The sequence below is a fragment of the Littorina saxatilis genome, linkage group LG11, assembly GCF_037325665.1.
Source record: "Littorina saxatilis isolate snail1 linkage group LG11, US_GU_Lsax_2.0, whole genome shotgun sequence".
Classification (NCBI taxonomy): Eukaryota; Metazoa; Mollusca; class Gastropoda; order Littorinimorpha; family Littorinidae; genus Littorina; species Littorina saxatilis.
Window position 1 is genome coordinate 40,628,254 of NC_090255.1, and position 27,922 is coordinate 40,656,175.

The following is a 27,922-nucleotide window of genomic DNA, read 5'->3' on the forward strand; positions in this document are numbered from 1 at the left end:
ACATGACGTCATCCATATCCATCGGGGAAGAAGAATTGAAAACGGTAAGATTTTCACAAACTTTTCTTGCCACATACAAATAGGTTGCGCACTTTATTCTTTCAGCAGGTGGAGTGTCTACCGGTTCTTGTTGTCATTTGCCAACTCGGGTCGAAACACAGAATACATGTATTCTGTGGGTCGAAAGTAGGCTTCGTGTACAGCTGGTACAAGGCGACCGGGTAGCGTGCTCTGTCCTCAGGCAGTATCGTTCACTGCACCAACACTATCATAGTAATAGTGCTAGTCTTATTATGATAGTGTTGGTGCAGTGAACGATACCCGTTCCGCCTGTGCTAGTCTTATTATGATAGTGTTGATGCAGTGAACAACACCTTCCGCCTGGGCTTTGTCCTGGTGGTTTTTATAATACGCCCGATTTCTTCCAACATCGTCCCGATTTTCACCAGGTCCAAATTCCAATGCTTGTCTTCGTTGTCTTTTCACCGCCCCTCATTGCACACATGCTTCGATGGGGAGTGACAGTAGGGGAAGGGCCCCTATTATGGACCACTTTTTGTTTTATGCTGATAACTAGCTTGTTTTCTTGCGAAGACGTTTCATTTTGTGTTTGGTAGTCCTTCTCTCTTACTCTTAGGTTAACCGTTAGGCCTAATTAGAGTGAAATAGCTTTGATAGACATTCTGCAAAAATTAAATACAGAAAATATCACAAATGGTCCATATTAGGAGCCTGGGCGCCTAATATGGACCAGTGAAGCGGCCTTCACGAATCACTGTAAAAAGCCCTCTATACTTCAAAATAACATGTTACAACTTAGTGTGTAAGTCAGACTAATTCAAATATGCTTTAGATTTATCTGGTTCGGGTTGATGAGAGCATTATTTGAAGTACACCAGCAAACTGAAGAAGCTTATCAAAAACAGAGTGAAAATAAGGGAAATTATCAACTTCCACAAAAACAAAAGACTATTTCTTATATTTTTTTGAAATCTCGAGGGCTAGTCATAGGTTATTTTCAGCAAGCTTCTTAATGAATTAATTAAAATTGCCTTTAGCTTTTATTTTCTTCGATTTATTGAACGTGGTCCATATTAGGGGACTCACACATACTTTGAGGTTTTGCTATTATTTTTTGTTTGCAGGAGAAACTCGGGGTAAACACTACTATAATGTAACATATACGGTCTTAGCTGTCATATACCGCCTTTTTTGTGTGATAAAAGCTTTGACTGTGGACAGAAACGAGTCCGTTTTAGACGGCAAATTTAGAGTGAACGCTGCTAAAAGTGAAAATAAACGAAAAACCCTAACGGTTTTGGGGTTTGTATTTCTGCAACAGTTTTGACATGTGCAACTTATCCAGAGAGGGTGAATAACGCAAATGCAATTGTTTTGAGCGCTCTAGCGCCGTTAGTTTGTCAGAACAGAAGGTGGTCCATATTAGGAGCCGGTCCATATTAGGAGCCCTTCCCCTATATGCTTATAATTATATCACGATGGAGTGATAGGATGTTGAGATAAATGTTAGACTTTAAAACATGTACCTCGGCAATTGCAGTTAAACCATATGGTGTGAATCCGAGTTCGGCTTTGTCTTAAAGTTAAAGGGGAAAAGTTAGGATTTCTGTCCAGCCATATCAATCGTGTATGCACTACAATTTGGTGATACACGTTGTGTGCTGACTTAGTAGTGGTTCTACGCTCCTTGCATGACAGATATAATTGTTGACTGAGTATGAAGGGAATGACTCGTGAACTTTGTTGTGCAGCGGTCTTTGCGTCTGTGTGTATGTGTGTGTGTGTGTGTGTGTGTGTGTGTGTGTGTGTACCCCCGTTTCCACAGGTTTGGTTGCCTAAATCACCATAAGGCAACCATCCACACGTGGATGGCAACCTAAACTCTGGATGGCAACCTAATTGTGTGGATGGTCGCTTCATTTAACACCGTTAAATTGACTTTTTTGACGGAAAGAATGTCATAACAATGTTCAAAATGACATTCTTTCCGTCCTCTATAGGCGACGAAATAGGTCAAATTTTGTGCATTTTTTAGTGCAAAATTCTTCGATGCCGGAGCGAGTACTGCACCCAGTGCTGTTGTAGTGCAAGTGCACTAGAAAGGCACTACACCCAGTGCCGCCTCTTAGGTAACCATCCACACTTTAGGTACGTGTGTGTGTGTGTGTGTGTGTGTGTGTGTGTGTGTGTGTGTGTGTGTGTGTTACTGCATGCGTACGTTTGACTACACAAACTAGGGATGGATCCCCCCCCCCCCCCCTCCGCTTCCGTCATTAAGCTCCTCAGTGACCCCCACCCCCACCCCACCCACCCCCCCCCCCACCCTTCCTCGAATCCCACATTCATTACCCTCGCTCATTGATATTGAATTCATTGTGCAGATATCAGTGATCTTGTTGTATTACGTTGGTTTTTTTTAATCATCGAATTTAAACCGATGCTATCCTTCTTCTTTAAAACGGAAGCAACTCTTCGACGATGACGGGCCAGCGCAACTACAGAGTTCTGACCCTTGCCGTAGCGTTCATCGCGGGTTGTGTGGTGGTGGTTCTCTACCTTCCTGCAGTGAGAGAGGTACAGTGTGGGTTTATCAAGTTAAAGACACACTCCTTCCAGTGTGAGCACCTCGGTTCACCATCTCAGTTCTGGTCAGTTTTCTACATCGGATAAGACCATCCCTCCACTTGGTCAAACACCGAAAGTTAACAGCCTGCGTGTTATCATTGCACATCGGGAATTTGTTAATGAATTGATTTTGTAAAAGCCATTTTTGACTCACATGCGAAGCAAAAGTGAGTCTATGTACTCACCCGAGTCGTCCGTCCGTCCGTCCGTCCGTCCGGACGTCCGTCCGGAAAACTTTAACGTTGGATATTTCTTGGACACTATTCAGTCTATCAGTACCAAATTTGGCAAGATGGTGTATGATGACAAGGCCCCAAAAAACATACATAGCATCTTGACCTTGCTTCAAGGTCAAGGTCGCAGGGGCCATAAATGTTGCCTAAAAAACAGCTATTTTACACATTTTTCCCATTTTCTCTGAAGTTTTTGAGATTGAATACCTCACCTATATATGATATATAGGGCAAAGTAAGCCCCATCTTTTGATACCAGTTTGGTTTACCTTGCTTCAAGGTCAAGGTCACAGGAGCTCTTCAAAGTTGGATTGTATACATATTTTGAAGTGACCTTGACCCTGAACTATGGAAGATAACTGTTTCAAACTTAAAAATTATGTGGGGCACATGTTATGCTTTCATCATAAGACACATTTGGTCACATATGATCAAGGTCAAGGTCACTTTGACCCTTATGAAATGTGACCAAAATAAGGTAGTGAACCACTAAAAGTGACCATATCTCATGGTAGAAAGAGCCAATAAGCACCATTGTACTTCATATGTCTTGAATTAACAGCTTTGTGTTGCATGACCTTGGATGACCTTGACCTTGGGTCAAGGTCACATGTATTTTGGTAGGAAAAATGTGTAAAGCATGTGAGTCGTATGGGCTTTGCCCTTCTTGTTTACTTCTTTATATTTTTTTACTGATTGCTTTGAAATCATTTCTGGCCTCATTATACTGTATATTCCCTAATTTGAAATTGTCACAACTTTGGTTTAAAAACACTTTGGAAGATGATTCAAGTATTAAATTGTAGATCTAAATACGCTGCTTGTGTTCGTTTGCTGTCGCCCGAAAGAAGGTAACCTTGTTTTTGATTGGCTGATGTGTGATAGGGTTTGAAGCCACACTTTGCAAAACAACCAATCAGAGCGTGCGTTATATAGTACATTTGCGGGCTGAATCTAAATATGCCTCGTGTCATTCTTGTACAGTTTTAGATCTGCAAATGTTGTGTGCTACGATTACAGTGCTTCAGTATGGGTAGCATACATGCCTAAAAGAAGAAAAAGGACTGCTAAAATACATCTTGAGCCTCATAAACACAGTGTGGTGGAAAATGGAAACAATGAGCGCCTTGAGTCGCCTTGTGGTGAGATATGTGCGCGTTATAAATACTCGTATTATTATTATTGAACCCCCCCCCCCCCCCCCCACCTCCTCCTCCATCGCAATTGCTCGCTCATTCGAGTATTGTGACTCAAAAAACAAACAAAAAAAGATATAAACTCAAACACAGTAAGACCGAAGACTGTTAATAAAATTATTTGACACTGAAGACGAACTGACAGGTTTCAGAGTTGTGGACATCGAACTTTTGAGACGTTTAAAATGGAGGTACCTTTACACAGGGTTTGAACCGTTCATCTGATCAAGGTCGTAAAAGGGGGATGCCTTAATTGGTGCTCTTAAAAAGGGGGTTCCACTATAATGTCTAAGAAGAGTACTTATGTTCAATTATGCTTTATGATCGTGTGTTTGTGTTATAAGAAATGCGATGTGGTGCCAAAAGAAAAATGTCCATGTTTTGGGTAAAATTGAAAATGAACAGTTTTATTATCTTATTTTATCTATGCCTTGTAATGTTTTCTCGCTGTTACATTTTGCAAAAGTTGACCAAAGTACAAGAACAGCTACAACCACCAATCTTCCAAGAACAGATATCCCAGTCGGCCCAAGATCAAGGTGACGCCAGCAAAGACACATTGCCGGTAAGAAGTGAATTTGGCCTTACCCGATCTTAAATTTGTATGAACAAATCTAACGAGATATCACGGGAGAATCGGGTCACGTAGGAGTTTGAAGAAAAACAAGAGGCGAAGCCATCAAGGCTCACGTAAGAAATCGACAAACAGTAACACAAACTCAATCACTCCGTCACACATACACACACACACACACACACACACACACACACACACACACACACACACACACACACACACACACACACACACACACACACACACACAGAAAGAGCATAGGTGAAACTGTGCAAGAAAGCGAGACACTAGATCTAGATCTGTCTGTCTGCATGTAGCCTACTTACAGGGACACGACTGCCAACTAGTCTCGACCCGCTCAAAATAATAATGACCGAGACTTTCAGTACTTTCTTCGCGTGACGTCTAACCCTCTTACGTCATAATGTGACGTCAATGTAATGTGACGTCTTCAAATGTTAGAGTTTCTACCACAGACATACACACGCACGCACGCACATACGCACGCACGCACGCACAGACAGACAAAGTTACGATCGCATAGGCTACACTTACGTGAGCCAAAAACCACCACACGAAAGAAAGCAAAACAACAAGAGTGATGGCCTGCGTCACAATGTGATTCTCTGGTATCCCCAAAACAGTGCTGTGCAGAAACAATGAGACTGTATAACTTGTGTGTGTGTGTGTGTGTCTGTGGGGTATTGTGACTCCGAATAAAATTAAAAAAAGAAGGTATAAAGTCAAACACAGTAAGACCGAAGACTGTGAATAAAATTATTTGACACTGAAGACGAACTGACAGGTTTCAGATTTGTGGACATCGAACTTTTGAGACGTTTAAAATGGAGGTCCATTGACACAGGGTTTGAACCGTTCATCTGATCAAGGTCGTAAAAGGGGGAAGCCTTCATTGGTGGTCTTAAAAAGGGGGTTCCACTATAATAGGGAGATTTAAAAAACGAAACGTCGGGACGTTTCGTTTTGAAGTTGTGGTAAACGTCATCATTTCGGGGGTCTCTCGCTGGAAAGGTGAAGGTCAACTGAAACGGAACGTGGAACGTCAAAACGCAGTCACGTTTTCCACCCCCAAAAAACGAACAATATTTCGTCAACTTTTGTGAGTATTTTTGCACACTAACAGTTTTATTTGTTGGCCATTTTATGCATTGCAAGATTCATCAACCCTTTCACAGTCTTTCAGCGCTGAGAATGTGTTCATTGGAGGTAGACAACTGTTGTGAACTGAAATATTTTGAAGGGTGCTGATCCTGGTACATTTATCCAACTTCATGGTGAGAAAGCAAATGGCGAAACAGAAGTAGGTCATCGCATCGAATTTTTATTCTGGCTTCGTATGTGATTTTGTATAAACAAAGTCTGTGTGATTTATTTGGACTGAAAATAAAGTATGCCCGATTCTGGACCACCTCCTAGGGTTTTTTTTCCATTCTGATCGAGGACAGACGTGACAAGTACAAAACAACCCCTAGTTGGGGAAAGGCTTCTAAATCGGCACAGGCGTGTGCACAGGGCCGTTTTCTGAGAATGGGGAATACTCAGGGTATAATTGCCTACATGGTTCGGTAGAGCTCTTTGCCATAGGCTGTTACCAGTTGTAAAAATTGAGATGCGTGAAATGGATAAAAAAAAATAATGAGTTCGAATGAGTAAATCTTGGAATTCAACATGAATGATCTAATTTTTGTGAAATACAATTGATGATGAGCAGGTGCATGAATTGAAAAATGTGAAGCTCTTGTGTGTGCAATGCGAGTATGTCAATCCTTTATTGACTCGTGGAGTTGAAATTATGCCATGCCCAGTCAGCGGATCATATCCTGCCATGCCCGGCCTTTCATTTGCGCATGACTTGCCTTTTATTTGCGTATGCCCGCCGTTTTCTGACCCTCCTTTTTATGTTGATGATTTATCGCCCTTCCTTCATTCCGAAACGAAACGTGAATACATCTAAATCTTGTCTGCGGCCTATGCCGTCTCGTTTCACGTTCCCTTTCGCGGGGTGACTCATTCACCAAACGAAACGAGCTGCAAAACGAAACGTGCTGTCTTTTAAATCTCCCTAATGTCTAAGAAGAGTACTTATGTTCAGTTATGCTTTATGATCGTGTGTTTGTGTTATAAGAAATGCGATGTGAAGCCAAAAGAAAAATGTCCATGTTTTGGGTAAAATTGAAAATGAACAGTTTTATTATCTTATCTTATCTATGTCTTGTAATGTTTTCTCGCTGTTATATTTTGCAAAAGTTGACCAAAGTACAAGAACAGATACAACCACCAATGATCCAGTCGGCCCAAGGTGACGTCTACAAAGCAGAGCAAGATGCGACAAGGTCAAGGTCGCCTGTCACCCTCCCCAAGGTCAAAGACACATTGCCGGTAAGAAGTGAATATGGCCTTACCCGATCTTAAATTCTTATGAGAAAATCTAACGAGATATCAGGAGAGAATCGGGTCACGTAAGAGTTTGAAGAAAAAAAAACCCCACACGAAACAAAGCTAAACAACAACGAGTGATGGCCTGCGTCACAATGTGATTCTCTGGTATCCCCAAAACAGTGCTGAGCAGAAACATTTGACTGTATGAATTGTGTGTGTGTGTGTCTGTGTGTGCGGGCCCGCGTGTGGGCCTGCATGTATGCGTGTGTATGTGTGCGCTTGTGTGTGTGTGTGTGTGTGTGTGTGTGTGTGTGTATGTGTGCGCTTGTGTGTGTGTGTGTGTGTGTGTGTGTTTGTGTTTGTGAGTGTGTGTGTGTGTGTTTACTTTCCACAACAGGTCGCTAATTTCGACGACAACTGGAAGAAATGGAAGGAAGATATAAGCCTGACAAATCTACGAAATTACGGTTTGGTAAGTTTTTCTTTTGTATCTGTGTTGAGAATGAATTTCAAATATATATGCAGCTGTGTGCATCAGTATGTTGATTCTGGTCGTTGGCTGATGGTTGTCAGGTTGATTTTTTTGTGCTTGGTTGTCTTGGTTGATTTGTTAATTGTTTGGTTTTTGACTCACTTGAGTAATTGGTGAGTATTAGGATTTATATGTGTCCGTCCTTATGTCCGGCCGTCTGTCCGTGGACAAAAAACGAAACGTATGTCTTTCAAGCTAGACCTCTGAAACTGTGCACACTTTTAGGGTATGATTATCTCACGAAGTGACCCCAGTTTGGTTGTACCTCGTCAAATGTTGCGGTCACAGCGGGGTCATTGTCATTTCATAAAAACTTAACGTTGAGGTTATTTCGGATGTTTTTGAAGCTTGATGATTATGATTCTTGTAAATGTAATAAAATAAAAAAAGATATCATTTTTCAATTTTTTTTTTTTTTTTTTTTTTGGGGGGGGGGTATGGTCTTAAGTAGTGGAATCCTCCTTTTAAGACCCGCAAAACCCTGAGAAAATCAGGTCTTATAATGGGGGTAAACTTACAGAGGTTATCAACACAATATCGGGGGTTTGGGGTCTTTTTTTTATTTTTGAGTCACTTGAGAAAATGTGACTCTATGTAATCGGTCAGTGTTAGTCTGTCCGGCCGGCCGGCTGTCCGGCCGGCCGGCCGTCCGGCCGGCCGGCCGTCCGTAGACACCACCTTAACGTTGGACTTTTCTCGGAAACTATCAAAGCGATCGGGCTCATATTTTGTTTAGTCGTGACCTCCAATGACCTCTACACTTTAACGATGGTTTCGTTGACCTTTGACCTTTTTCAAGGTCACAGGTCAGCGTCAAAGGAAAAATTAGACATTTTATATCTTTGACAAAGTTCATCGGATGTGATTGAAACTTTGTAGGATTATTCTTTACATCAAAGTATTTACATCTGTAGCCTTTTACGAACGTTATCAGAAAAACAAGGGAGATAACTAGCCTTTTCTGTTCGGCAACACACAACTTAACGTTGGGCTTTTCTCGGAAACTATAAAAGTGACCGGGCTCAAATTTTATGTGAACGTGACTCCCAGTGACCTCTACACTTTGACGTCTGCTTTGGTGACCTTTGACCTTTTTCAAGGTCACAGGTATGTCTTGAAGGAAAAAAATTGAAATATCATATCTCTGAAACTATTCATCGGATTTGATTCAAACTTTATAGGATTATTCTTTGCATCAAATTATTTACATCTGTATTGTGTTGTGAATAGCAATTTCTTCCTGTCCATCTGATGCCTCATATAATATTCAGAACTGCGAAAGTGACTCGATCGAGCGTTTGCTCTTCTTGTTAGATATAGATATAACGTACAGCATACATCAGCATCAGATATGACTGTCTTAACGCATACACACACGCATTCATAGACAAGACACATACATAGACAAGACGGTGGGTGGGTAGAAAGGACAGGGGACATGGGGGCAGTGGATAACTGGGGTTTGGGGGGAGGGGGGGTAGGTGGAGACGATTGTCACACCTTGAAATACACTGGTACAATGACTGCATTAGCCTCCAAGTATACATGGGGTATAATTATAGGCGTACACGTACTGTATAATATGTGTTATGAATAATCATAGGCGTAAACGTACTGTATAATATGTGTTATGAATAAATGGAACAGTATCATGGGAGCATCACGTTAGAAAATGTTCATACGACATCAATCAATACAGTTATCCTATGGCATCAATGAAAAAAATGTTTGTATTAAAACCACTCCTTTGCAAATTTACCATAATAATTATTTACACTAGCATTATACTTTTCGATCAAAAAACCTTTGTTTGACAATGTTCACAAAAACATTTAGTGTTTGGACTGTCTTATTTAATTTGGCTCAAAGTATACTTTGTTTGGCAAGGAGAATAAACAAATCAAAAACAGTATCCGTATAAAAGTTGTCTAAACACCCTAAAATTACAAGTTATTTTGACAATTTCAGATTATTGCAATGTGTGAAATTTAGGCATAACCATTCTGTGAAATTAGACCAAGAAAGCTTAACTCTTGTGCACTCCCAAAACAAATGTTGTGATTGCTCTGTGTGAATTACAGGCATTCCCTTTGCTATATAAATACATTGCATGCGAGCCGAGGATGTGCGTGGTGACTGGCCTTTCTTTTTTATTCGATCACAGTGAAAAATATACTGCCGACCCTCTTCATAACTTAACAATATAAATGTCTGGTGCGCGGGTCTGTGGCTTCTTGATTCCAAAGTGCTCGTGCATGTCAAGGTCACAGCCTCTCTTTACGTTCCAAGAGGTAAGAAGCCGGCTGGCTTACCTTTCACTCCTGTGCGCCACAGCCACAGGCGTTTGACTTTAGATCGTAATGGCTTGAAACATCGAGCCCTTTTGATCTAAACTCAAATGCCTACAGTGCTAACTTCGCTCGTTCATAAAATTAGGTCGCGCAGCACGCGAACTGGCACACGCAGCGTATGTGTGCTCAGGCCGGCCCAGTGTGACTCTCGGGGTTAGCTAGCTGTGTAGGGTAATAATAGACCAAATCCCCACCCGCTGGCTGGCTGTTCAATCAGGCTGCCTGGCTGGCTGTTGCTCCGTGTGAATTCCTCCCACCGCCAAGTCGTTTTTGTGGTAAATTTCGCATTTAGGTCCCAGGTAACATTATGAAGTTTTAATACGATCAATCGGACCTATTATCAAGTTAGTGTATCAACTTTTGAACGAACTGCGCCCAGTAGTTTCCCAGCAATAAGCTGTTAAGTCGAGACAGACACACACACTCTCCACACACACACACACACAGACACACAATTAAAGTCTGTTGAGCCCAAGTACAAGCGTACTCGGGGACAATTCTATGTAGTATTCTATATTGGAACCATCTCAGGTATGTGTCTTGTGTAGTTCTCATTATTGTCAAAAACACTTAGGTTTGGGGTCTTAAAAGGAAGGGCGTAGGGTGGAGGAGGTAGGGGTGGGGGTAACGAAGGCGAGTCGTGTGCAAGCATTTGCTTTTCTGTGTGGTTGCATGGTTGTCTGGTTGATTGGTCGTGTGGGTGATCGTATAGTTATTTGTGTGATTAGTTGTCTGGCTGGTTGGTTGTCTGGCTGATTGTCTGGTTGAATGGTTGTCTTGCTGCTTGACGAATGAGTGTTGTGGATCTGTGCATTTTGTTTTGCCTTGTTTTGCTTCGTTTGAAAGAATTGGGTTACTTCAAGAAGTGCTCAGGCCGATACCACATTTTCGCAATGCACATCATGTGGAGACGCTCACAGTCATATCCTGCGCTGCCATAGCAACCGACGATGTGTTGTTACCAGGAGCAACTGGTATTTCATTGTGAGTAGGGGTCACTGCGTCTATGTATTGTGTCTAGGTATTGCATTCTAACTAGGGGCAACCATGTTATGCTTCTTTCAGGTGGAACGTATTCCTGACGAGGCTACGCTGAAAACGTACAGTGGTGAACGACTGAGTGCCATATACCACAGGTATTGTTTGTTTGCTTGTTTATTTGTTTGTTTGTTTGTTTGTTTGTTTGTTTGTTTGTTTGTTCCTTGTCTCGAGAACCGTGTTGGGTCATGCGAGGCCGATTCAGCATTGACCTAATTTTCTGTATTTAGCACAACTACCTGTCACTATTTAGTGACATGGATTGAGAAAGGAACACTCTGTTGGGTGCCTTTCTTAAATTGTGATGGAAAGCGCCTGTGCTTTTGGGCAACGGGCTGTGTTTAGCTGACAGAGCATAGCTGAGCACGGGGATTTCGCTTTGCATGGGTTCCACGTGGGTGATTTTGCTGTCTGGGCAAAATCGACTGGGACTGAACTGGATGGGTGACACGGGGAGTCACGTGATGTTTTCAAGGTGTTTTGGGGGAGACTTGAAACGACCCACTTTAACATAGGCACGATAGGGAGACGGTACTTGTTCGTCTAAGAGTTTGGAGGTTTTCAACACGGGGTGATATTTTTGATGTCATCGTGCCTGCTCTGCATTAGTACAGGAGGGCTCTTTGGACAAGGGAGGAGTGACCGCCTATCGCCACCATATGTTTCTGACGACGAGGTTGTCAGGTGTTTTCTTGGCTGAGCGTTGGAGACCTTCGACGCATAAAGTAATTCAGCGCAAGAGGGGTATGGCAAGAAATTCGTCGACGGACGGAAGCTATATCAAAGGAAGCGGATTCGCTTAAAGGAGAGCTACCTACATAGGCTGTTGAGGTAATAAATCGTTATTTAACGGTGTTGACGAGTTTGTGTTTGTGGAATGAAATACTCTCTGTTGTTCTTTCCAGGTTAGCGCATATTTTGCTCTTTGTGACGCTAAAATAATAATCTGTATATGGTTTTTGCAGATATGGAGAGAAGGAAGGAAAATAGCTGATTTGTTGTTTTAAAAGTTCGTTTGTGCAGGCCCACGTGCACTATGAAATATAGAAGGGTGTCACGATTTAGGGACATGGACGGAGAAAGGAACACTCTGTCGAGTGCCTATGTCAAATTGCGACGTAAAGCGCCTGTGCTTGTGTTTGGGCAACGGCTGGTTTTAGCTGACCAAGCATAGCCGAGCACGGGGATTTCGTTTTGCAGGGGTTCCACGTGCGTGATTTTGCTTGCTTGACGAAATCGACGGTAACTGAACTGGATATGTGACACGCGGAGTCACGTGATATTTTCAAGGTTGTTTTGTGAGGACATGAAACTAGGTACTTCAACATTTAGCAGCAGGAGAGGAGGGTCGGTGTCTTCTTCCTAAGAGTTTGATGGTTTTCAGCACGTTAGATTCTACACTCTATATCTACGTGCCGTTCTGCTTGTACAGTAGGGCTTTTGAGGAACTTCAAGAATAGACCAACTTTCGCTGTGTAGATGTGTCGGACGCGAGGCGTCAGGTTTCTTAGCTGAGCGGGGGAGAAATTCCCACGCATAAAGTAATTCAGCAAGAAGGGGATGGCGGTATTGTCGTCGACGGACGGGAGCCATTCAAAAGGAAGCGGATTCGCTTAAAGGAGAGCTACCTACATAGGCTGTTGAGGTAATAAATCATTATTTAACGCTATTGACGAGTCTGTGTTTGTGGAATGAAATACTCTCTGTTGTTCTTTCCAGGTTAGCGCATAATTTGCTCTTTGTGACGCTAAAATATTAATCTGTATATGTTTTTTGCAGATATGGAGAAGGAAGGAAAATGGCAGATTTTTTGTTTTAAAAGTTCGTTTTTGCAGACCCACGTGCTCTATGAAATATGTAAAGGTGACATGTTTAAAGGTGGAGTGTGAAGGGTTGCGTGGAATGTTTAGTGCACCAATGCTTTTTGTTGCAGCCTGTCTACGTCTGCGGTTCTACGTTGATACTTTCTACGCTACGTATCTACGTATCTTCTTACCTGCTGATCTGCGGGATGCTGTAACCGGGACATCTGATGTAACCTGCTAACCTGGTGTTCTGGTGTACTGGTGGTTGCTGTCGCTGTCGTCATCCTGCCAACTACACGTCTGCTATTTTTCCGGTAGACTACGGGGAGGATCTTCAGCGACTGAGTGAGGCGCCTGGTGTCTCCACTATTTCCTGCTCCGTTTCCACGCCAGCCGGCACTTCATTCAACGGAGCAGTTGTGGAAATAGACTATTTACGGGTCGCCCACTCAGTGGCAGAAAGCAAAGTGCACCATGTTCATTGCACCCTGAATACCACCTAGTCATCTTTTATATTTATGATTTCATTTGAGTGGTGACAACGTGGGGTGTGTGACACCTGCATAACTCGCGCTTTTAGGCAGACCAGTAACTTTCCTATCTATACACGGGATCAGCGTGGTATTATCATTTTCTAAACTTTAAAGGCACAGTAAGCCTCCCGTAAACCATCACAGAGCTCCCCGAGCGTCTAAATACAGTACAAGCATACTTCCATTTGAACGCTCACCGAACGGGAACATCCTGGCTGCTTTCTGTCGAGCGTGAGACATTTTCCAAGAATTTATTTTCGTGGACTTGGCCCTGAAGAACAATGGCGCCTCGTTTTTGCGCTAGACCTAACTTTTAAAATCTAAATAATAAATTGACAGCTTGTTACACAAACATTCTTTAATCATAAAAGAATTCGTTTTTCATCAAGACAAGATCAGAACAATTCGAAGTTGTGAAAGTTTAAAAAAAGAAAAGCCCGGAAGCAGGGTCACGCAAGGGTCGTAGCAGACGACGGCCCGGTTTATCAGTGCAAATCGCCGTTCCTCTCAACAGTCAAAAGCCATCGCTAGAGTTCTTGTGAACCACAGCCGTTGTTTCGTGCATAAAAAACGTGCTATTGTAGATAAGCTCACGTCGAGTCGCATTCAAATGACTAACTATGACGACTGCATTGTGAAAAGGGGGAAAACTGGATCACACGGGTTCACGATGGCTCAGGGGTAAGATAAACCACGCAAAAATAAATTCTTTGAAAATTGTTCGCTCTTTACGGAGGGCACCTAGGATGTTCTCAATTGGTGAGTGTTTAAATGAAAGGGTGTTTGTACTGTGTGTAAAAGCCTGACCGTATCTGTGATGGTTTACGGGAGGCTTACTCTGCCTTTAACTGGCATTTTTGTCAGTGACCCTTTTTTGGCTCACGTAAGTGTAGCCTATGCGATCGTAACTTTGTCTGTCTGTGCGTGCGTGCGTGCGTGCGTGCGTCTGTGCGTGTGTATGTCTGTGGTAGAAACTCTAACATTTGAAGACGTCACATTACATTGACGTCACATTATGACGTAAGAGGGTTAGACGTCACGTGAAGGAAGTACTGACAGTCTCGGTCATTATTATTTTGAGCGCGCCGAGACTAGTTGGCAGTCGTGTCCTTGTAAGTAGGCTACAGTACATGCAGACAGACAGATCTAGATCTAGTGTCTCGCTTTCTTGCACAGTTTCACCTATGCTCTTTCTGTGTGTGTGTGTGTGTGTGTGTGTGTGTGTGTGTGTGTGTGTGTGTGTGTGTGTGACGGAGTGATTGAGTTTGTGTTACTGTTTGTCGATTTCTTACTTGAGCCTTGATGGCTTCGCCTCTTGTTTATATTTAGTCAAGTTTTGACTAAATATTTTAACATCGAGGGGGAATCGAAACGAGGGTCGTGGTGTATGTGCGTGTGTGTGTGTGTGTGTGTGTGTGTGTGTAGAGCGATTCAGACTAAACTACTGGACCGATCTTTATGAAATTTGACATGAGAGTTCCTGGGTATGAAATCCCCGAACGTTTTTGAGTCACTTGAGAAAAAGTGACTATGTAATCGGTCAGTGTTAGTCTGTCCGGCCGGCCGTCCGGCCGGCCGTCCGTAGACACCACCTTAACGTTGGACTTTTCTCGGAAACTATCAAAGCGATCGGGCTCATATTTTGTTTAGTCGTGACCTCCAATGACCTCTACACTTTAACGATGGTTTCGTTGACCTTTGACCTTTTTCAAGGTCACAGGTCAGCGTCAAAGGAAAAATTAGACATTTTATATCTTTGACAAAGTTCATCGGATGTGATTGAAACTTTGTAGGATTATTCTTTACATCAAAGTATTTACATCTGTAGCCTTTTACGAACGTTATCAGAAAAACAAGGGAGATAACTAGCCTTTTCTGTTCGGCAACACACAACTTAACGTTGGGCTTTTCTCGGAAACTATAAAAGTGACCGGGCTCAAATTTTATGTGAACGTGACTCATTGTGTTGTGAATAGCAATTTCTTCCTGTCCATCTGATGCCTCATATAATATTCAGAACTGCGAAAGTGACTCGATCGAGCGTTTGCTCTTCTTGTTTTCATTTTTTTGATAAATCAATTTAAAAACACTTTCATCTTATTCCTTGTCGGTTCCTGATTCCAAAAATATATAGATATGATATGTTTGGATTAAAAACACGCTCAGAAAGTTAAAACGAAGAGAGCTACAGAAAAGCGTGCTATCCTTCTCAGCGCAACGAATACCCCGCTCTTCTTGTCAATTCCACGGGCACTGCCTTTGCCACGGGCGGTGGAGTGACGATGCTACGAGTATACGGTCTTGCTGCGTTGCGTTGCGTTCAGTTTCATTCTGTGAGTTCGACAGCTACTTGACTAAATATTGTATTTTCGCCTTACGCGATTTGTTTATCATGTTCTGATTCCAAAAACATATAAATATGTTATATTTGGATTAAAAACAAGCTCTGAATATTAAAAATATAAAAATTATGATCAAAATTAACTTTTCCAAATCGATTTAAAAACAATTTCATCTTATTCCTTGTCGGTTCCTGATTCTAAAAACATATAGATGTGATATGTTTGGATTACAAACGCGCTCAGAAAGTTAAAACGAAGAGAGGTACAGTAAAGCGTGCAATGAAGCACAGCGCAACCGCTACCGCGCCAAACAGGCTCGTAACTTTCACTGCCTTTTGCACTAGCGGCGGACTACGTTCAGTTTCATTCTGTGAGTTCCACAACTTGACTAAATGTAGTAATTTCGCCTTACGCGACTTGTTTAACGTTTTGAACGTAAAACCATCTTTTGGAGTGAAGTCTCGAGGGAGGTGGCGTGATAGTATATAAACAGGCGTCTGAAACTTATACTTTTGTTGATTCTATCTATTTGTATGACTGCGAGAGTGGATCGTGGTGTGGTTAGTTAGTTAGCAGTAACTAACCGTTCATAATTATTATTATTTATTATTAGTGAGTATTTCTACGCACATACCCTCCCAGAGGGAGGCTCATGGCGTTTACAATATGCCGTGTGAGATGATAATCACCTTCTGTGATCTATTGAAACGTGACACTACCTTTATCACATGCTCGTACATGTAAAAGCAAAAACAACAAGTCGCGTAAGGCGAAATAACAACATTTAATCAAGCTGTCGAACTCACAGAATGAAACTGAACGCACTGCATTTTTTCACCAAGACTCATACTCGTGGTTTTGTTAGTCCACCGCTCGAGGCAAAGGCAGTGACATCGACAAGCCAGAAAAGTGCGGTAATGGTCGCGCTGAGTAGGATAACACGCTTTTCTGTATCTGTATTCTTTTTAGCGTACTGAGTTTGTTTTTAATCCAAACATATCATATCTATATGTTTTTGGAATCAGGGACCGACAAGGAATACGATGAAATTGTTTCTAAATCGATTTCGAACAATTAATTTTAATCATAATTTTCATGTTTTTAATCACAGAGCTTGTTTGCAATCCAAATATAACATATGTATTTGCTTTTGGAATCAGAAAATGACGAAGAATAAGATGAAATTGGTTTTGGATCGTTTAAAAAAAATGAAATTTTAATGACACGTTTCCGATTTTTGACTCACATGCGAAGCAAAAGTGAGTCTATGTACTCACCCGAGTCGTCCGTCCGTCCGTCCGTCCGTCCGTCCGGAAAACTTTAACGTTGGATATTTCTTGGACACTATTCAGTCTATCAGTACCAAATTTGGCAAGATGGTGTATGATGACAAGGCCCCAAAAAACATACATAGCATCTTGACCTTGCTTCAAGGTCAAGGTCGCAGGGGCCATAAATGTTGTCTAAAAAACAGCTATTTTTCACATTTTTCCCATTTTCTCTGAAGTTTTTGAGATTCAATACCTCACCTATATATGATATATAGGGCAAAGTAAGCCCCATCTTTTGATACCAGTTTGGTTTACCTTGCTTCAAGGTCAAGGTCACAGGAGCTCTTCAAAGTTGGATTGTATACATATTTTGAAGTGACCCTGACCCTGAACTATGGAAGATAACTGTTTCAAACTTAAAAATTATGTGGGGCACATGCTATGCTTTCATCATGAGACACATTTGGTACTTCCTATGTCTTGAATTAACAGCTTTGTGTTGCATGACCTTGGATGACCTTGACCTTGGGTCAAGGTCACATTATTTTGGTAGGAAAAATGTGTAAAGCAGTTCTTAGTGTATGTCATTGCTAGGTTTAGTTATTTGACCTTGACCCTGAAGGTCAAGGTCATGTAAAGGTCAAGGTCAAGCATGTGAGTCGTATGGGCTTTGCCCTTCTTGTTCATGACTAAATTCATTAGTTATTTTTTAAACCACCAAGCTGAAATGCAATAACAAAGTCCGGCCTTCGTCGAAGATTGCTTTACCAAAATGTTAATCAATTTGATTGAAAAATGAGGGTGTGACAGTGCCGCCTCAACTTTTACAAAAAGCCGGATATGACGTCATCAAAGACATTTATCGAAAAAATAAAAAAAATTGTCCGGGGATATAAGTCCCAGAAACTCTCATGTCAAATTTCATAAACATCAGTCCAGTAGTGTAGTCTGAATCGCTCTACACAGACACACAGACAGACAGACAGACACTCACACACACACACACACACACACACACACACACACACACACACACATACACACACACACACACACACATACACCACGACCCTCGTCTCGATTCCCCCCTCTACGTTAAAACATTTAGTACAAACTTGACTAAATGTAAAAACCATACCCATATTTAGAAAACAATATGTTTGTTTCAGTTACCTTGACAACACTGACATCATCTGTCACCGGAAGTTACGCATGGGTAATGTGGGTGATGGAGGCTGGGAAATCTGTGACGACTACGAATGGCGGCCTGTTCAACCCTGCATCATCTACTCCTTCGGGTATGCTTGGTTTTGTTGCATTCGGCTGTACCTGGCTGTCCATGATCAGTGGTCTTTTCTTCCTATTCTTTCTTATCCTCTCCTTCGCCGCCGTCCCCTCCCCCTCGTCCTCCTCCTCCTCACCCCACCCCCACCCCCGGCCCCACCCCTTCATCCCCCAACCCCCTACCCTCTGTCAATGCTTGTGCAGGACTTTCACAGTTGTAATGGTCGGTGTTTGACTTCCAACATTTCTCGATGATCTTAGCAATTTACCCATTCTCATTTTACTCCAATGTTTTAGTTTGATCAACCTTTCTAATTTATTTTCCAATGAAGTATAAAGGCGACTAGGGCATTTATAAATATATATATTTGGGTAATATTGAGCAATAGCGTACAAGTCCAGAGGCCCAAAAGATCGACGGCACGCACGACGTGTTTTTGTAGAAACGGGTGTCGTTGAGAAAGGATTATGGTCGTTTTGTGTCCAATGTGGTGGGGAGGGCTCAAAGCCAGACTAATTGTTAGAATAACGACCAACATCTTGCGTTATTGTCACGGCAAGGAAACACAACATCTCGCCATTAAGCCTGTCCTTAATTGGACGCAGTCCACTTCGCGTAGCTCACTTCGCGAAGCTTCCGGAACCAGAGTTTGTCCCTTATTTGAACTACTTTCAGCATAGCTTCGCGAAGTCCAAGGGAATGCACTCTGAGTGATTTCTACGTTCATCTTGAATCAAAAAGCACTCTTCTTTCAAAAAGAACAACTTTGTCACAGCTATGGCGTAGCTGCGCATGTCACAACTTGCGAAGTGATGTAGTGGACGAAGTATTTCGCCGTAGCTGCGGGTTTTCGATATAAAGATTTGCGAAGCTTCGCGTAGTCGACTTCGTGCTCAATTAAGGACGGGCTTTATGCTCAGTTTCCCGGGTGCTGTCCCCAAGCAACACCAACAACAACAGCAAAAACAACAACAAAAACAGAAGCAGCAGTAGCAACAAACACAACAACAACAACAACAAATCAACCAAATGATCGTATATGTCAAAAATACTGATAATATATCAGTATTGATCAATTTTATCTTTTACGATTGAACGCACACAACAATTTTCCTCTTTCGTAGTCTCGGCTTGGATGAGCCAGTCACTTGCGAATGGTGTGTCGGACACACGTGGATACACGCACGTGTTCCCGACATACCCCTCGCTAGTGATTGGCCCCTCCAATGTGTGTACGAGGTTTTGCAAGAAGAAAAGGGCACTCTTCGACAACCAATTCAAACCCAACGGAGCTATTTTCGAACATCCTCTATTAGTCTGTGTGTTGGAGTACCCTGTATTTTAACTGGTAAAGTGTCATGTTTAAAAAAAAAATTCCAATTTGGTTTAACCAATCTTGATTTAATTAGGTGTACAATTGTTGCATCATAGACATGCGTGGGTTTGCAACAAACGCAAACAGGCATGTATAGGTAATTTCGAAAATAAAAATCACATTTGCACAAATACTTTCCGCATCTCATATTTTAGCAGATATCATGTCCATGCTGTTTCTGTTTGACTCACCTGAGTAATTGGTGAGTATTAGGATTCATATGTGTATGGCCGGACGGCTAGCCGGCCGTAGACAAAAAACTTAACGTTGAGATTATCTCGAAAGTTTGTCAAGCTAGACCTCTGAAACGTTGCACGCTCTTAGAGTTTACTGATCTCACGAAGTGACCCCAATTTGGTTGACCATCGTCAAATGTGGGGGTCACAGCGGGGACATGTTCGTTTTATAAAAACTTAACGTTGAGGTTATCTCGGACGTTTTTGAAGCTAGAGCTTTAATACTACCCACACACGTAGGGTTTGATAATCTACCAACTTGACGTAAGTTTTATTGACCCTTGTCAAGTTTTGGGGTCACAGGGGGTTATGTGCGATTCATGATAACTCAACATTGACGTTATCTCGGGCGTTATTGAAGCTAGAGCTTTGAATCTGTGAACACTTCAAGGATTTGATAATCTACCGACGTGACCCTTGTTTGGTTGACCCACGTCACATGTTGGGGTCACAACGGAGTCATGTTTGTAAACGCTTTACATAGAGGATTTCTCTGTTATCGTGGAAGCAAAAGCCTCCACATTTATGGAAATTGTAGGTGTTGGCGACCAGCAGACATGACCAAAATGTGGCTTGTTTTCATCAAATTGTAGAGTCCCAGCATGAAAATGTTTGCTGGAAAAGATTTTCACCACTGAAAATATCCACTGAGCTATCAAGAATATAAGTCTTGACCTCATTAAGCTATGATGTCATTTATTTGATTTTGTCACAGTTTGGCTAGACTCTTTGTTATGACATGTTATGTCCTAGTGTCAGAAATGAGGTCACTCAAGTGTCTGACATATCTTTGTTCTAAAATAATTTGGTTGATGTTGAAAATATGCTAGTGATGGTGGTGGGAAATAGGTTGGTTTGAATATATTATGTAAAATATTCTTAGGGTTGAATGGATTCATACAGGTCACAGCCCAACATATGGTTGCGGGATGCGTCCGTAGCGTGTTGGCTTTGAAAATACATGTGTTTTGTCACACCTCGCTTTCAGCCTTCACCGCCGGCTAGCCAAGTTGCACGCAGCCCCGGCAAAAAGATAGCAATGCGTAAGTCTCTCCTGCCAGTTAGCCTCTCCAAAGCAATCCTCCATGAGGTGTTGGATGGTAACTGGGGACCTTATGTTCCCAGGCAGAATTGGAAGGGCGCGGAGGAGGTCTGGCCCCGAACATGCGGCACGCAGGCCCACCGGTGTGTGGATACGCCCTGGTGCCCATGAACCAAACCCCCAGGTATGGGTCACATACAGTCCATGAGCTGCCCAGACGTCGGAACGTGTTGGCTGGAGCCAGCGTGCAGACCTGCTGCAGAGTAACAAGCGCAGGAGAAAACCAGACACCACGCTTTTACCCATCATGGCCATGCACAAAAAATACAGGTCACATAAGGATCAAGTTTGTGTCGGACGTGAAAGTTCTCTTGAAATTTATTTTATGAAGCTGGAACAGCTTTTTTTTCTATGTTTCTTTTTCTTCTTTTTTTTTCTTTTTTTTTTTGGGGGGGGGGGGGGGTAAGGGGTCATAAGTAGTGGAATCCTCTTGTTAAGACCTACAAAACCCTAATGGAAATGACGAGGGAGAGTCGTATAAAGCATTTGCTTTTCTTGTTGAAATTCTGTTAATCAAATTATGTGTTATTTGGAAGTGACGTATTATTGTGAAACTCTACATTTCAGAATCGGCAACGATTTCTCCTTTGACGACCAATCTGGTTTCATCTACGGTTGTGACGTGTACTCCTTTGATCCAAGGTAACCATGACTACCACAGCGAGGCGTGTGTGTGTGTGTGTGACTATGTGTGTGTGTGTGTATGTCACTATGTGTGTGTGTGTGTATGTCACTATGTGTGTGTGTGTCTGTGTGTGTCTGTGTGTGTGGGTGTGTTTTGGTGTGTGTGTGTGTCTGTGTGTGTCTGTGTGTGTGGGTGTGTTTTGGTGTGTGTGTGTGTGGTTGGGTGTTTGTGCCTGTGTGTGTGCGTGCGTTTGTGTGGCTGTGAACATGCATGTGTGCTTGTATATGTGTGTGTGCGTTTATATATTTATATGTGTCTGTATGTCTGTCTGTCTGTCTGTCTGTCTGTCTGTCTGTCTTCACTCCTAACCCACACATACTCTCCGTGACCTAAACATCTTTCCTTCTCGCTCATGTCACACTGTTTCTTCTCAGCATGAAGGCGAAAACGTACAAGCGATCAGACCGCGTGATGTTCTACTCTGTCGGTATTGGAGGTGAGAGCGGCGACACCAAAACATACAACGGAGGCTGGGTGCTACACAGCTTCTCCAACATCAGGCAGATGCTCAACCATACCAAGGTGAGTTGTAACTTCTGATCAACAGAACACACCCTTGTGATTTATTCCTTTTGAATAAGCTCGCGAGACCTTCTTTGCTTAATAATGCTTGCGAGACCCCCTCAGTGCCCCACTATACAAAGAAAGGTGGAGTTATCGCTTCACAGTTGTTTAATTTCATATTAAATACTTTTTTTTAAAGTTAAGACCACAAAGGTCATTGACGTGCTATCTTCCTCGTCCTTTCAGAAGATCATTGACATGAAATCTTGCTCGTTCTGTCAGAAGGTCATTGACGTGCTGTCTTCCTTGTTCTTTCAGGTCATTGACGTGCTGTCTTCCTTGTTCTTTCAGGTCATTGACGTGCTGTCTTCCTTGTTCTTTCAGGTCATTGACGTGCTGTCTTCCTTGTTCTTTCAGGTCATTGACGTGCTGTCTTTCTTGTTCTTTCAGAAGATCATTGACATGAAATCTTGCTCGTTCTGTCAGAAGGTCATTGACGTGCTATCTTCCTTGTTCTTTCAGGTCATTGGCGTGCTGTCTTCCTTGTTCTTTCAGGTCATTGGCGTGCTGTCTTCCTTGTTCTTTCAGGTCATTGACGTGCTGTCTTCCTTGTTCTTTCAGGTCATTGACGTGCTGTATTCCTTGTTCTTTCAGGTCATTGACGTGCTGTATTCCTTGTTCTTTCAGAAGGTCATTGGCGTGCTGTCTTCCTTGTTCTTTCAGGTCATTGGCGTGCTGTCTTCCTTGTTCTTTCAGGTCATTGACGTGCTGTCTTCCTTGTTCTTTCAGGTCATTGACGTGCTGTCTTCCTTGTTCTTTCAGGTCATTGACGTGCTGTCTTCCTTGTTCTTTCAGGTCATTGACGTGCTGTCTTCCTTGTTCTTTCAGGTCATTGACGTGCTGTCTTCCTTGTTCTTTCAGAAGGTCATTGACGTGCTGTCTTCCTTGTTCTTTCAGAAGGTCATTGACGTGCTGTCTTCCTTGTTCTTTCAGAAGGTCATTGACGTGCTGTCTTCCTTGTTCTTTCAGGTCATTGACGTGCTGTCTTCCTTGTTCTTTCAGGTCATTGACGTGCTGTCTTCCTTGTTCTTTCATGTCATTGACGTGCTGTCTTCCTTGTTCTTTCAGGTCATTGACGTGCTGTCTTCCTTGTTCTTTCAGGTCATTGCCGTGCTGTCTTCCTTGTTCTTTCAGGTCATTGACGTGCTGTCTTCCTTGTTCTTTCAGGTCATTGACGTGCTGTCTTCCTTGTTCTTTCAGGTCATTGACGTGCTGTCTTCCTTGTTCTTTCAGGTCATTGCCGTGCTGTATTCCTTGTTCTTTCAGGTCATTGCTGTGCTGTATTCCTTGTTCTTTCAGAAGGTCATTGGCGTGCTGTCTTCCGTGTTCTTTCAGGTCATTGACGTGCTGTCTTCCTTGTTCTTTCAGGTCATTGACGTGCTGTCTTCCTTGTTCTTTCAGGTCATTGACGTGCTGTCTTCCTTGTTCTTTCAGGTCATTGACGTGCTGTCTTTCTCGTTCTTTCAGAAGGTCATTGGCGTGCTGTCTTCCTTGTTCTTTCAGGTCATTGACGTGCTGTATTCCTTGTTCTTTCAGGTCATTGACGTGCTGTCTTCCTTGTTCTTTCAGGTCATTGACGTGCTGTCTTCCTTGTTCTTTCATGTCATTGACGTGATGTCTTCCTTGTTCTTTCATGTCATTGACGTGCTGTCTTCCTTGTTCTTTCAGGTCATTGACGTAATGTATTCCTTGTTCTTTCAGGTCACTGCCGTGCTGTCTTTCTTGTTCTTTCAGGTCATTGACATGCTGTTTTCCTTGTTCTTTCAGGTCATTGCCGTGCTGTCTTCCTTGTTCTTTCAGGTCATTGACGTAATGTATTCCTTGTTCTTTCAGGTCATTGCCGTGCTGTCTTCCTTGTTCTTTCAGGTCATTGACGTGCTGTCTTCCTTGTTCTTTCAGGTCATTGACGTGCTGTCTTCCTTGTTCTTTCAGGTCATTGCCGTGCTATCTTCTTTGTTCTTTCAGGTCATTTGCGTGCTGTCTTCCTTGTTCTTTCAGGTCATTGACGTAATGTATTCCTTGTTCTTTCAGGTCACTGCCGTGCTGTCTTTCTTGTTCTTTCAGGTCATTGACGTGCTGTCTTCCTTTTTTGACTCACATGCGAAGCAAAAGTGAGTCTATGTACTCACCCGAGTCGTCCGTCCGTCCGTCCGTCCGTCCGTCCGGACGTCCGTCCGTCCGTCCGGAAAACTTTAACGTTGGATATTTCTTGGACACTATTCAGTCTATCAGTACCAAATTTGGCAAGATGGTGTATGATGACAAGGCCCCAAAAAACATACATAGCATCTTGACCTTGCTTCAAGGTCAAGGTCGCAGGGGCCATAAATGTTGCCTAAAAAACAGCTATTTTTCACATTTTTCCCATTTTCTCTGAACTTTTTGAGATTCAATACCTCACCTATATATGATATATAGGGCAAAGTAAGCCCCATCTTTTGATACCAGTTTGGTTTACCTTGCTTCAAGGTCAAGGTCACAGGAGCTCTTCAAAGTTGGATTGTATACATATTTTGAAGTGACCTTGACCCTGAACTATGGAAGATAACTGTTTCAAACTTAAAAATTATGTGGGGCACATGTTATGCTTTCATCATGAGACACATTTGGTCACATATGATCAAGGTCAAGGTCACTTTGACCCTTATGAAATGTGACCAAAATAAGGTAGTGAACCACTAAAAGTGACCATATCTCATGGTAGAAAGAGCCAATAAGCACCATTGTACTTCCTATGTCTTGAATTAACAGCTTTGTGTTGCATGACCTTGGATGACCTTGACCTTGGGTCAAGGTCACATGTATTTTGGTAGGAAAAATGTGTAAAGCATGTGAGTCGTATGGGCTTTGCCCTTCTTGTCTTTCAGGTCATTGAGGTTGTTGCGAAAATTTACGCAAAGTTATTCAGATCGATAGTTCTTCCAACAAAGCAGTCATGTGTTGTTTGTGAAAACCGTCAAGCACCTATGGTTTATTCAATTATGTGATGCGGCAAGTGCCTATGAGTTGTCGGAAAACCGAAGTGTAATTACGTCAAAAAATTCGCAATCGATTGACGTCATTTTGATTGTCGTCAAGAGATTCTCGTGTAGTTTGAAGGAGTTTTCTTCAAAGCATATTCTTTTACTTTTGATATGATCGTTAGATTACTTTGTGCATTATTATTGAGAACGTAAGGAGTTAGGTAATAAATGAGGTTATCTAGGCACAGAATTCAATGATCGCTATTTTCGTGTCAAGAATCGCGAAAAGACAAAACCTACGATTGGTCTAGACTAGGTTGGCGAGCAACGTGAAAGAAAGTTTGGATTAGTGGTTGGGAGTCTGCGCAGAGAAGAGAAGAAAATAACGTTCGGCGAAGAAAAGCAACGGCAAGTCTGCAAGAAGAAGCGGAACCATGGGAGAGCCACAGCAGAATCGGTCAACGCTGAGCACAAGGACCGTCGTCAAGGGCGAGCGGAGAAGGCTTAAGAAAGTCACAGCGGAGATACCCTGCCAATGACGGGATGGCCGGGAGGTGGCAGACAGCGATAGCATGGGACGTTAGCCGTTACGTTGATGAACTCTATTTTTGATACGTTGGTGTTTCAAGTTCGAGTTCGAGTTCAGGATTTAGGTTCGAGATCCGAGATGCAAGCTTCCTACGTCCAACCTTCAAGTTTCGTCTGATGTTTTCAAGATCAGCAACGATGAACATTGTGTAAGCTGTTCGACAATAAACCAGCCTGGATCGCACGATGCTCCGATCATCTACATCGTCGCTTCGTGTTTCAAGATGAGTAACCTATAGATCTAGGACATAAAAACAGAAAGAACGATACAAAAGTGAAGAACAATCCGTCGACCTCGGAGCAAGCAAAATGAATAAAATTTTGAATCTATAAACTTTCAAATACATCTTGTGTGTTTTGTGTATGAATCTGTAATAGTGGTGTAATAGAATTTTTTTTAGAAACAAAATTCATCCTTGATCTGGTTCATTACGTAGAAGGTGAGGTCCTCGTACCCTCCGAGTACGTAACAGACTAGGATCCGCAACAGAGGTGCTGTATTCCTTGTTCTTTCAGGTCATTGCCGTGCTGTCTTCCTTGTTCTTTCAGGTCATTGGCGTGCTATCTTCCTTGTTCTTTCAGGTCATTGCTGTGCTATCTTCCTTGTTCTTTCAGGTCATTGCTGTGCTGTCTTCTTTGTTCTTACAGAAGGTCATTGACATGCTATCTTTCTTGTTCTTTCAGAAGGTCATTGACGTGGTCAAGATGGACGTGGAGAGCGCAGAGTGGCCGGCTCTGGCCACGATGGTCAAAGAACGACAGCTGGACAATGTCCGCCAGTTGCTGGTAGAGTTCCACCAAGTGTCTGATACGAGGTTTTTGCTCTTAGACCATATCATCCTGTTTCTCGAATTGGAGAGGATTGGGTTGAGAAAGTTCTACGTGTCCAAAAACTACCACTGCAAACGCAAAGCGGCTGCAGTTCCTATAAAGCGAACCTCGTGTTACGAAATACATTTCGTCAACGATAATTTCAGAAAAAAATCGCTCTGATCTGCGTGTGTGTGTATATATATATATATATGTGTGTGTGTGTGTGTGTGTGTCTGTCTGTCTGTCTGTCTGTCTGTCTGTCCGTCTTTTTGTCTGTCTTGCTGTCTATCTGTCTATCTGTCCCTCTCTGTCGCTGTCTGTCTGTTTGTTTATGAGACAATGACAAAAGGTGACGTTTTCATGTCAGTATGTCCCAAATGACATCACCAGTACATTTTTCATTCTATCTAATCTGTTTTCGTTCTATTTTTTCTAATAACATGCGTTAACAATTGATTGCCAACTGGAATGGAAGAGCACAAAAAGTGTAACTTGATATGTAGTTTTTCTAGAGGGACACAGATCTTCCACTTTCATGTCAGTGTGTCCCATGCAACATACATTTGCCAAACAGCTATGTGTAAGTAGATTATTTGTTAGTGGTATAGAAAATACTGATCAACAATCAAAGTCAGTTTTCACATTCATTTTCTACCTATTTCTTATTTGTTTATTCTTTTGGCAATGGTGAAATGTCAGCAATCGTGTGTCATTCGGGACAGTAGACATGACACCTGACCTTTTGTCACTGTCTCTTATGTGTCTGTCTGTTCATGTGTCTGTCTGTTCATGTCTCTGTCTGTCTGTTTGTCTATCAGTCTGTATGTCTCTCTGTATTGATGTCCCTCTGGTGTACTGGTTGTAAAAAAGCAACCACTCTGAGCGTGTACCATGACCCTCGTAAAACAAAACACTTCTTATTAAGTGCATCAGACAAGTTGCAGTAACATCACACGACGTGCTAAACACGAGTTGAGGATGGATACGCAAAGCGACATGCAGAGGTTCAACTTGAGCATCATTGTGCAAACCACCACTTGAAGTTGATGACACATTGACACATCATAAAACCGTGCTTCAAAGCGATACACCGTATATTCTCGTTGTGTGTCAGACTGTTTGGATGGATCCAGGTTTGAACAATATTGGTGTTACGTTCTGGTTGTCGTTCATACATGCTGTAACTTATCTATTTGCTCTTGACTATTCTACTACATTGAAAATGGGAAAGACGCATACCAAGGTTGCCTTCTAATTCGATTATTTTTCCATGTTATTGAATGACTTGAAGTCATTTGAAAGCAATTTTAATGCAGTTACAAGAAGAAGTGTCTTATAGCTTGTATGCAACGTAAGCTATCTTCTGTTACTTGTGTCCTGCAGAGGT

At 42.3% G+C, this 27,922-nt stretch overlaps 1 protein-coding gene across 1 annotated transcript; it reads left to right on the forward strand.

The window, feature by feature from the left end:
* Positions 1-26,863, forward strand: LOC138980457 (probable methyltransferase-like protein 24). The gene is made up of 9 exons (XM_070353330.1): positions 1-44; positions 2,487-2,595; positions 6,921-7,052; positions 7,450-7,524; positions 11,001-11,071; positions 18,094-18,222; positions 21,490-21,564; positions 21,982-22,129; positions 26,407-26,863. The coding sequence occupies exons 2-9, from the start codon at positions 2,500-2,502 to the stop codon at positions 26,713-26,715; spliced, it is 1,035 nt and encodes a 344-aa protein (XP_070209431.1). The 5' UTR covers positions 1-44; positions 2,487-2,499; the 3' UTR covers positions 26,716-26,863.
* Positions 26,864-27,922: the final 1,059 nt, after the last annotated feature.

Coding starts and splice junctions, on each gene's coding strand:
- LOC138980457 (XM_070353330.1), top strand. CDS start 2,500: ATGACGGGCCAGCGCAACTACAGAGTTCTGACCCTTGCCGTAGCGTTC. Junction 11,072..18,093: donor CTGAGTGCCATATACCACAG/GTATTGTTTGTT, acceptor TGTTTGTTTCAG/TTACCTTGACAACACTGACA. Junction 22,130..26,406: donor AGATGCTCAACCATACCAAG/GTGAGTTGTAAC, acceptor TTGTTCTTTCAG/AAGGTCATTGACGTGGTCAA.